An 11,002-nucleotide genomic window follows, 5' to 3' on the forward strand; every position below is an offset into this window, starting at 1 on the left:
AAAAGGCTATGGAATTACCTCTGTCGTAATCGCTGACTTTCCCAATCTTGAATAATGCCATTGGCATTTTGTGCTCGTATAGGTACGGCTCTTATATAAATCCATGTCATATGGTTTTAATAAATATCTGTCTCAATACATGTTTGCACATTTCTTTGGAATTTGAATCAACTCTGCAATAACTGTAGTTGAAGTTGACTCGATGTCCATATCTTGAATGAATCACTCTTTGTAGTTTCAAGAATCAGTCTGCTTTGAATCAGTTCATGATTCAGTCTAAATCTTTCAAACAATTCACTCAGAGAATGCCTCGTTTGGAGCAGTTTCCCACTTTGAGAAAGTTTAGAACACAAATAACAAAAAGGGTGCTGGATGAAGAGTATATTAAACTATCTGAACTGAAACCAAATCTGAACCTTATCCTACAGTAGAGTGAAACCAAACCTGAATATCCATCCATTTGTTAGAATTTTTTTTTTTAGATTGACATCTGCACGTGGAGCCTGTCAATGATGCTGTAATTCAGGCAAAACAAGTTTTCAATTAAAAGATTATAAAACAGCACACTAAAGTACCACAACATTACCATAACTTGACAATACATGTGCCATGTTTTTTTATTATTTTTTAAATACATTGGCGTACAAAGTGAATACTGTAGTATGTGAGTATTGATTCATTTATTGGTTCATTAACTGTAGGCCTTTCTACTCGCTGCGGGAGTTTTGCTCGTTCATTCTCGTGTGTTTACATTCCTCCGCAAGCGCACGTGAGAACTAGCAACACCCAGACTCTGTTTTAATCATTCTTGGGGACCAGGAACACACTGAATAAGGAGATTAGAGTGGCTGAAAGGACCTAAGCTAAAAAGCTGGAAGATCAGTTCACTTCCAATGACTCCACTTCAGTGTGGAAAGGCCTGAAAGCCATCACCAAGTACAGGACACCATCCCCCAGCACTGAGGTGAATCAACAACTTGCTGAAGACCTGAATGAGTTTAACTGTAGATTTTAAACCCCCCACACCCGTCCTGACCATCTCTCTACACATCTATTAACACCTCCAGCAACCCCCCTCTCCCCCACTCCTGTACTTCAGATCAGTGAAGAAGATGTGCGCCAGGTCTTCAAGAAGAACAAGAGAAGAAAGCCACCAGGCCCAGATGGTGTGACACCAGCCTGTCTGAAAACCCTGTCTGTGCTGACCAGCTGGCCCCCATCTTCACACAGATCTTCAATAGATCTCTAGAGTTGTGTGAAGTCCCTTCCTGCTTCAAACGCTCCACCATCATCCCTGTTCCAAAGAAACCCAAGATAACAGGACTTAATGACTAAAGACCTGTGGCTCTAACATCTGTCGTCATGAAGTCATTTGAAAAACTGGTTCTGGTTTATCTGAAGGACATCACTGGACCCTTACTGGACCCACTGCAGTTTGCTTACTGAGCAAACAGGTCCATGGATGATGCAGTCAACATGGGACTGCATTACATCCTGCAACACCTGGACAAATCAGGGACTTATGTGAGGATCCTGTTTGTGGACTTTAGTTCAGCCTTCAACACCATCATCCCTACAATCCTCCAAACCAAACTAACCCAGCTCTCTGTCCCTAGCTCTCTCTGTCAGTGGATCACCAGCTTTCTGACAGATAGGCAGCAACTAGTGAAACTGGGGAAATTCATGTCAAACAGCCGCTCCACCAACACTGGCGCCCCTCAGGGATGTGTTCTCTCCCCACTGCTTTTCTCCCTCTACACCAAAGACTGTACCTCTAAAGACCCCTCTGTCAAGCTGCTGAAGTTTGCAGACGACACCACACTCATCGGTCTCATTCAGGACGGTGACGAGTCTGCTTACAGACAGGAGGTTAAAGAGCTGGCTGTCTGGTGCAGTCTTAACAACCTGGAGCTCAACATGCTCAAAACAGTAGAGATGATCATGGACTTCAGGAGAAACCCCCCTGCACTCTCCCCACTCACCATCATAGACAGCACAGTGACTGCAGTGGAGACATTCAAGTTCCTGGGATCCATCATCTCTCAGGACCTGAAGTGGGACACTCACATCAACTCCATTGTAAAAAAAAAAGCCCAACAAAGGTTGTACTTCCTTCGCCAACTGAGGAAGTTTAACCTGCCACAGGAACTGCTGAAACGTCATTGAGTATGTCCTGTGCACTTCAATAACTGTCTGGTTTGGTTCAGCTACAAAATCAGACACCAGAAGACTACAGAGAACGGTTCGGACTGCTGAAGGGCTTATCGGTGCCCACCCTTCAAGAACTGTATACATCCAGAGTGAGGAAAAGGGCTCAAAAAATCACTCTGGATCCCTCACATCCAAGTCATCCCCTTTTTGAACTTTTGCCATCTGGCCGGCACTACAGAGCCCCAATTACCAGGATAGCCAGGCACAAGAACAGTTTCTTCCCCCAGGCAATCAAACTTATGAACAGTTAAATGCCCCCCACCCCACCCCACAATTATGCAATAACACTGTGCAATAACCTTATATTTATTTGCTACCACCTCCATCCTAGTACATCCCTGCATCTTCTTCTATTCTACCCCACTCTATCATCTATAGCACAACTGTACATACAATCATTTATGTTTCAAATTATTTTTCTTTTTCATTTTTTTGTTTATTTATATTTACATATGTGTATTTTTTATTCTCATCTTATTTTTATTGTCTGTATGTCGTTGTTGTCTCTGTGAACTGGAAGCTTATGACACTAAAACAAATTCCTTGTATGCGCAAGCATACTTGGCAATAATAGCTCTTTCTGATTCTGATTTCTGATTTCTGATTCTGATTTGTATAGGCCTATATCAAAGTACAGTGATGCAATGTTATGCCACCCGTAGTCACACACTTCACACAGCCCTTGCGATGGCCAGCCAATAATGTGAAAAAAACAGTCACACATATTTTTCTTTTTTTCCCCCTCACTTTATTTTGATTTTCTCCAATTCAGCAGGTTACACCATACAATTACAGATATGGAATGATTGAACAATGATAGAATGATTGATGACATGTATATGTACTAATTTCTACACAAATAGACAGCCACTCTGAGAGAAAAAAAAAAAAAAAAAGGGTATTGAATAATAATAAAACAACATAATGATTTAAAAATAAACATTTAAATAAATAAATACACATATTTTTCTGACTTTACTGAGACACATGAAGCTTATTTGTAAAATGATTTGAGGGCAGACAGCAATAATGTTTTTAAGATGAAATTTCTGTTTATTGTGATTCTCTGATTAAACATAGTGCATATAACCTCAACATTCTTTTTGTTTTTGCATCCTGTTATACTGTAAAAAAGAAAAACAGCCTGAAGCTTGGAGTCATTGTAACTCATATTAATTCATGGTGTAGGTTAAGGCAGACAGCGTGCGTCTATGGGAGTGTTTTTTTCTCCTTTACAAGCATAACACTCATTCTCACAGCGGTAGAGAGGAACATGATCCAGAATCTTCTTGAAGTTCTCTTGAAGATCTTGCTTTTTTTTGTCAGCCCAAAATATATCCTTAAAGACAAAAGCTTTCACTGAACTGTGCTTGCTCCAGTTCTCAAGGCCAGCCAGAATGTTATAAGGGCTCGACTCATTAAGGCAGGATTTTACACAGGGGGATTTGTACGTGTAGAAGATGGTACAGCTGTCTTTTAGTTTATTCAACAGGTTTGTCATGGGTGTAATGGGATGGTTTTCGGTAGAAGTGAGTAAGAGACGCTCAGCATGTATACTGAATCCATCCATCTTTTTAACACGTGCTACAATGAGTTCTTTACCTTCATAAAGTGGATTAAACGTTTTCACATCTGGACTCTCTTCATTCAGGAAATTGTTGCGTGTAGGCAAGAAATCCTTTTCACATTGAGGCGTAAGTACATTGATGGCGACTGCATATTGCTGTGGATCCCTGTTCACACTAAAAGTCTGATAGCTGGAAAACATGCAAAACATTAAACTCAAGCAAACAACCTAGCATTGTATTATACGAATATTGTTGCCTCCTTGACTTATTGATTTTGTTCCTCTTTTTTAAGTCACTTTGTTTGGACACAAGCCTCTACTAAATGCATGAATGTAAATATGTTGAGTAACATCGGGTATACTTACTTTTGATCAAAGAAGCTTACAATACGACCAAGAGTGTGAATGTCCACAGTCTGTGGCTTCGTGCTTTGAGACAAAAGAAAAAGCAGGAGAAGTCCTTTAAGTGGAGCCATGGATTTCTAGATTTAAAGAATTGAAGACACAATTAAATATGAAATACATCCAAAAACATATTAAAAAATTGGTTAGAAATAAGTATTCAAACAAGACGTTACTTACCATGGTAGTTTGTGCATTCACACTGGCGTCCTCACAGGAAGTGAGCCATAACACCAACACCCACTGTGTTCATCTTCTCTCACGCTGCCACAGCTGCGTAAGCTTGTTTTCTCTCTTGCCAGAAATGTTAACATGCCCCAGAGTGTGCATGCATTTTTTGGTCATGCTGTTCTTTAAGTATTTTTCTTTTCACTGTAAATACAAACACCCTTACATCTGCACATTTTCCATAATATCTGCAAGGTCTTGCTATGTTCTCCTTTTTGACCTCTTGAGACACACTGGTGTGTTTATGATCATTATACTGTGTTCTCATCTTCAAAATGAAATCCACACAAAGTTTGCTAAACAGAGAGAAATATTTTATTTGTTCAAGCAGGAGCATTTCACTAGTTCATCTAAGCATACTGAATTTCAAAACAGAACAGAATCATGCAAGAAATGAATGTTAATGCATAAATCTTAGTTTTCTGCTGAAGGCAGACAGTGCGCATCTATGGGAGTGTTTCCTTCTCCTTTACAAGCATAACACTGAGTCTCACTCACACAGCGGTAGAGAGGAACATGAGCCACAATCTGCTTGAATTTGGTCTGAAGATCTTTTTTAGTGTCAAACTTCCAGAAATTCTTGAAGACAAAAGCTTTAATTCCATCATGTTCGTTCCAGTTCTCCAGGGCCTTTAAAATGCTGTGGCTGCCTGTCGCATCCAGACACGTATCGACACAGGGAGACTCAAATGAGTAGAAAACAGAGCAGCCGTCTTTTCTTTTATTCAAGAGATTGGTCATGGGCGAGTTGTCAGCAGGATTCAGCAGGAGAGACTCTGAATGCATGTTGTATTGCTTCTTTTTACTGATTACAATCTTTCTAGTTCCTGCAGCGATGAGTTCTGCACCTTGGTAAAGTGCGTTTGTGTCATCAGTAATAGCCTTTTTTACATTCACTGCATTCTCTTGAGTCAGAAAGTTGTTCTGATTGAAGTTCTGTTGACACTGATGCTTCGGCACATTGATGGCTGTAGCGTACTGACGGGCATGTTTATCTCCATCGACTCTCTTATAGCTGGAAAACAGTAAACAGGATCAAGTATTGCTAAAGACACACACCCATCATGTCTTCTCATTTCTCTGCTTCCTCTTTGTTGCTTTACTTCCTCATTTCTTACTTTAATAAACTCTTTAAACTCTTATTTTTTTATTATATTTAATAGAAGACAGACTTACTTCTCTTCAAAGAAGTTTATAATACGGGTGAGAGTATTGATGTCCACATTGTCACCTTCAACGCTTTCTGTCCAATCAGGAAGCAGAAAGAGCAGCAGGAATCCACTCAGAAATACTGTGAACTTCTAAAATCATAAAACACAGCACATGCAGACAAAAAAAATTAAATCATTAATACCATGTGCATAGTTCTTCATAATATATATATATATTATATAAACTATATAGTAAATCTTGAGTCTTGAATGTGACTGACCATGTTTGCAGTTCCAAATCTTTAAGTCCAGAGATGCTGTGTGAGTCCCCACAGAAGAAGGAGTGATAAGAGCGAGGAGGGAATCAGATTTATTCTGAGACTGGACCAGCCCCCTTCTTTAAAAAAAAAAAAAAACATCATCATTTCGTAATCATTACTCACTTTCCTAATCTCAAATAATTTACTCTATAGTTCACAGATTCAAATGTCTGATTAAGACCTTGAAGTTGGTTAAAATGTCACAATTTTTAAAGAAGTCAAGTCAGTGTTTGTAAAGTGAGTGTTGCACTTTTCTTCTAAAGTTAGTGCCATAAAAGAATGTCTTCGGTATTTTGTGTTTGCTTTTAGAAAGAGGCAATTATTATGGATAAGATCAAATATATTATTTGGTTATGTTAATATAATCTAATAATTAATCTGTTATGTAGAATTCAGAATCGATTGTTATTAAGTGAACTTACTGGTGCTCACACTCATGCAAGAGACTGAACATTGATATTTTGATTGATATTTCCGATTATACTGTTTACTCACGTTGATGTCCTTTCTCGTTCTTTGCTTGAAAGTAAAAAGAAGTTGGAAATACCTTTGCAATGCAGTAGGGACGCTCGGGACTATCCCTACCAATATCCATCGACTACTAAATTGTCCCTAGCAAAAAATATATAAAACAATTAAATATATGTGTATGTAACCACTGTTGTTGTAATTTCGTCCGCAACTGAAATAGGTCGTACAACTGATATTACCTGATAAGTTAAAGTAAATATGCTAAAATGCGCATTTAATACATGAGCGAAGTAAAAACATACGTGCACAGTTCAGTTGAATGGTTTACCCTCTTTAACTTAATGTTGTTATGCTGTTTTGTGTTCATCTGCTTCTCCAATTTGCTCTTTTTACATTGACTACAACTCTATATAGACTAATACAATCATATACAACAATAATGTCTCAAACATTACAATGTATACTGATAAATTTAACACACTTCAGTGGTGTGAGGATGACTGGATGCTTTCAACTGATTTCCTATTTAACTGTCACCAACTGAGCTGCAGAGGTCAAACTATTTCATATATAGTGAATTAAGCTATAAACTCAATCATAATGCACAATGTTTCCATCTGACATGTATTTTGAGGTGCAGCTCGTCATATTATTGGAATTTCACTAGTTAGCAGTAACCTGAATATGTTTGGAATGAAAATATGGATATTTTATTTGTAAACATAATTTTAGCTTATATCAGTTCATGTAAAAAAACTAGCAAGCTAAGCTAGTACTGACGGTGTTGTAAACAAACCGAATCATTTGATTTAGATCGGAATTTAGGAGCAGGTTCGTGAGTCTTTTGATTCAGATCAGAAATTCGTAAATCTTTTCGTAAATTGAATGATTCACGAACCACGCTCCAAAGTCCTAATCTGAAATTATGGTTCGCAAAGATTCAGATCAGGACTTCCCGAGCACGAACCATTTGATTTAGATCGGAACTTCGTAACGCGTATTGTGAATCATTTGATTCAGATAGGAATTCAGAGCCAGTTTGTGAATCTTTTGATTCACACCAGAAATTCAAAGCACGGATCGCAAATCATTTGATTCAGTTCGGGACTTCGGAGCACGTATCGTAAATCTTTTTGGTAACACTTTATTTTGATGGTCCCTTTTGAACATTCTGTTGACACTAAGTAATGTTGCAACTACATGTCAACAAACTCTCATAAGAGTATTAGTAGACTGTCTGCTTCATATCTACAGTACTAACTCCTTATTGTGTTGGTCTCCCAACAGCTATTCTACTGACTATGAGTAACTTTGCAAGAATGTGTCAACTTAATCTAACCCTAACCCTCCCAGTCTACTAATACACTACTTACAATCAGTAGAGAGTCAGTAGAAATGTAGGTGCAACATTACTTATAGTCAATAGAATGTGTTAAAGGCCCCATCAAAATAAAGTGAAACCATCTTTTTTTCTGATTATTATTTTTTTATTAAATAAACACTACAAAACATCAAACCATTAAGGTAGTACAGTTATAAAACAAAAGAAAAAGAAAGAAAGAAAGAAAGAATACACAAACACAAATCCTTTAAGAAAATTAACCATGGTTTTATTTTAGTAAAAGGGTAGTAACTTTGTTTGTTTGTTTGTTTTTTGCTTACGTATGTGAAACTTAGCTAGCAGGAAACACAAATTAATTAAGTTATATTTTCCTTCTCTTACGAGTAGTCAAACAATCCAAAGAAAACATCTTCAAAACAGAAAGAAAAGTCTCTTACAAAATGAGATTGGATCAAATTTTAAAAATCTAACCAAAATTTCTCTTTCTGGGTGCATTGCCAAAACAAGTGAATGCATCTTCCTCAGAAGAGTGACAGCAACTCACTTCAGTGTCTAACTCATATTATAAGTACGCCCATAAACGTTTTGTGAAATTTGGATTAATTTATTAATCTGTTGCTTGACCTCTTCATATTTAAGGAGAGAACTATAGTTTCCAAAGTTGTGCATTGCTTGTTATGATTTTCAAGGGTGTAGAATTTAGTAGAAACGCTATGACTTGTCCCAACCAATATCCAACAACTACTAAAGTAGTGTTCATTTTGATTTTATGCAGCATTTAAATGTGGTTGTCACTCCTGAAACTTTACAGGAGTTGTGTCTATGGAATATAATAACTGTCTTCCAGTCTTAATAATCAGCAGTACTGTCCAAGGCCTGGTTGCAACAATCCCTTACGTTAAGTCTTCAGGCGTTTGCTGCAGCTGGCTGAAGACCCTGTTATTTAGCAAAAGTGTAGCATGACGTGTAGGTTACACCACATGCTTTCTGAAATCCTCCTCTTTGATATTTTCACGAGAACTGTGAGTGTGTTTATGTGCATTACTGCAGCCCATAGCCTACTCCAATCTTACAAAAGAGGATTTTTAAGATTGGAGTAGAGTAAGATTGGAGTAAATGAATAAATGTAAAGCAAATGTTTTCCAAGTGGAAGTATTTTATTTGTTTTTCATTTTTAAATGCATTTTAGTAGTTCATTTATCCATATTGAATTTAAAAACAAAAGATAGCAGATCTTAATAAAGATTTAATAAACTCACAGAACTGTTACAATTCATCTTTGATCTTTTTGGAGGCAAACAGTGTGCGTTTATGGGAGTGTTTCCTTCCCCTTTACAAGCATAACACTGTTTCTTACTCACACAGCGGTAGAGAGGAACATGAGCCACAATCTTCTTAAATTCGGGTTGAAGATCTTTTCCATCGTCATGCTTCCAGATATTCTTGAAAACAAAAGCTTTAATTCCACTGTGTTCTTTCCAGTTCTTCAGGGCCTTTAAAATGTTGTGGTCCCTTGTCTCATTCAAACATGAGTCAACACAGGGAGACTCAAACGTGTAGAAAACAGAGCAGCCGTCTTTTCTTTTATTCAGTAGTTTGGTCATGGGCGAGTTGTCAGCAGGATTCAGCAGGAGAGACTCTGAATGTATGTTGAATCCTTCTTTTTTAGTTCCTGCAGCGATGAGTTCTGCACCTTGGTAAAGTGCGTTTGTTTCATCAGTAATAGCATTTTTCACATTCACTGCATTCTCTTGAGTCAGAAAGTTGTTCTGATCGAAGTTCTGTTGACACTGATGCTTCGGCACATTGATGGCTGTAGCGTACTGACGAGGATGTCCATCTTTATCAACTCTCTTATAGCTGGAAAATGGTAAACAGGATCAAGTATTGTTTTAGGTGACTAATGACACACTCCCATGTTTTTAATTTATGACCATTTGACAGACAGCTTCCTATTGCTACTTCTTTATTGCTAACTTTTAACTTTGTTGTTAACTTTTAAAGTAAACATTAACTTTGGGCTTTTAATATTTTATAGAAACTTGAGACAGACTTACTTTTGCTCGAAGAAATCAATAATACGTGCGAGAGTATTGATGTCCACAGTGTCACCTTCAATGGCTTCTGTCCAATCAGGAAGCAGAAAGAGCAGCAGGAGTCCGCTTAGAAACATACTGGACTTCTAAAATCACAAAACACACACACACAGAAAAACAAAATAAATTCGTAAATATGCATTGTTCGTCAGAAACACTCCTACAAGCCCATTCAAAGTGAAACAAACCTACTCCCAAAATTACTTGTGTGAGTCTTGATTGTGACTGTCTATATGCGGTTTCTTCTTTCAAGTGATGAATGATGAAAGTGAAAGAGAAAGTAGATTTATTCTAGAATAAATCTATTTTCTCTTTAACTTTCATCGTGTGTGTGTGTGTGTGTGTGTGTGTGTTTGCACGCGCGCTCACACATATATCAAATTTCAAAATGGACTTTATATATAGCATAGTATGTGCAATTAAATGAACAATATTCAAAAATGCGAAGTAGCGTTAATGTGGAATTGATTAGAATCTTTGTAAATGATGTGTTGTTGTTAGAGTTGCAGGTGTAATAATTCCTCACCAGTAGAGGGCAGCATTGCGATAGAAATACATTAGCGGATATCCGCAGGATGCAAAGCAGATCTGTGCATGAATATAAAATAGATAATATTAAATTTAAATAGGTGTGTATGTATATATCTACATTTTAAAATAGTCTTGAGCTGTACAAAATATTGCAGAGCCGATGGAGGTTTGATTTGAATCTATTTTCCATTAGCAGAGAAGAAGTTAACAACTACCTGGTCATATTTTGTTTACAACATAAGTTATTAACTGTTATTATTTTAACAATATCTCACTCACAATCACAGCTGTGACTCTTGTCTGTGTGGTGTTGCTTATTTAAAAGAAAAAAAACTACATTAATGTGTCATATAATTTTGAAAATGTTTCAGTAGCCTAATTAATACACAAAAATTACATCAAATGACTCTCTTGTTCATTATTATTGAAAAAATGCTTTTTCAACAACGTGTGTTTTTCTGTAATATGAGTGTAATCAAGTCAAGACATGTTTGAGGATCAGATGAAAAACAGATCAGACTGTAGTTTTATTTTCATCTGTCTCTCTGTGTGATGAGCATGTGCCGGGCCTGTGAACTTTGAACTTTGACCCCTCAGATGATGGAGCAGGGTGAAGGAGAGGACGCTATTTGAAGGTTGGCATTTACAGGGGAAGACTTTCTTTTTCCCTGAGAGAGAGAAGG

The 11,002-nt window shown here is 37.3% G+C and overlaps 2 protein-coding genes across 2 annotated transcripts; both read right to left on the bottom strand.

Annotated features, from left to right (window-relative positions):
• Positions 1-3,273: 3,273 nt before the first annotated feature.
• On the bottom strand, positions 3,274-5,956 carry LOC131520376 (uncharacterized). The gene is made up of 5 exons (XM_058744567.1): positions 5,841-5,956; positions 5,585-5,709; positions 4,361-5,423; positions 4,145-4,260; positions 3,274-3,968 (listed from the first exon to the last, which is right to left on the bottom strand). Exons 1-3 carry the CDS (start codon positions 5,841-5,843, stop codon positions 4,823-4,825), a joined length of 729 nt encoding a protein of 242 aa, XP_058600550.1. The 5' UTR covers positions 5,844-5,956; the 3' UTR covers positions 3,274-3,968; positions 4,145-4,260; positions 4,361-4,822.
• Positions 5,957-7,844: 1,888 nt separating this feature from the next.
• On the bottom strand, positions 7,845-10,344 carry LOC131520375 (uncharacterized). The gene is made up of 3 exons (XM_058744566.1): positions 10,315-10,344; positions 9,750-9,874; positions 7,845-9,552 (listed from the first exon to the last, which is right to left on the bottom strand). Exons 2-3 carry the CDS (start codon positions 9,863-9,865, stop codon positions 8,928-8,930), a joined length of 741 nt encoding a protein of 246 aa, XP_058600549.1. The 5' UTR covers positions 9,866-9,874; positions 10,315-10,344; the 3' UTR covers positions 7,845-8,927.
• Positions 10,345-11,002: the final 658 nt, after the last annotated feature.

The sequence above is a fragment of the Onychostoma macrolepis genome, chromosome 15 (genome assembly GCF_012432095.1).
Source record: "Onychostoma macrolepis isolate SWU-2019 chromosome 15, ASM1243209v1, whole genome shotgun sequence".
Classification (NCBI taxonomy): Eukaryota; Metazoa; Chordata; class Actinopteri; order Cypriniformes; family Cyprinidae; genus Onychostoma; species Onychostoma macrolepis.

Coding starts and splice junctions, on each gene's coding strand:
- LOC131520376 (XM_058744567.1), bottom strand. Junction 5,424..5,584: donor ATAAACTTCTTTGAAGAGAA/GTAAGTCTGTCT, acceptor ACTGTTTTCCAG/CTATAAGAGAGTCGATGGAG.
- LOC131520375 (XM_058744566.1), bottom strand. CDS start 9,865: ATGTTTCTAAGCGGACTCCTGCTGCTCTTTCTGCTTCCTGATTGGACA. Junction 9,553..9,749: donor ATTGATTTCTTCGAGCAAAA/GTAAGTCTGTCT, acceptor ACCATTTTCCAG/CTATAAGAGAGTTGATAAAG.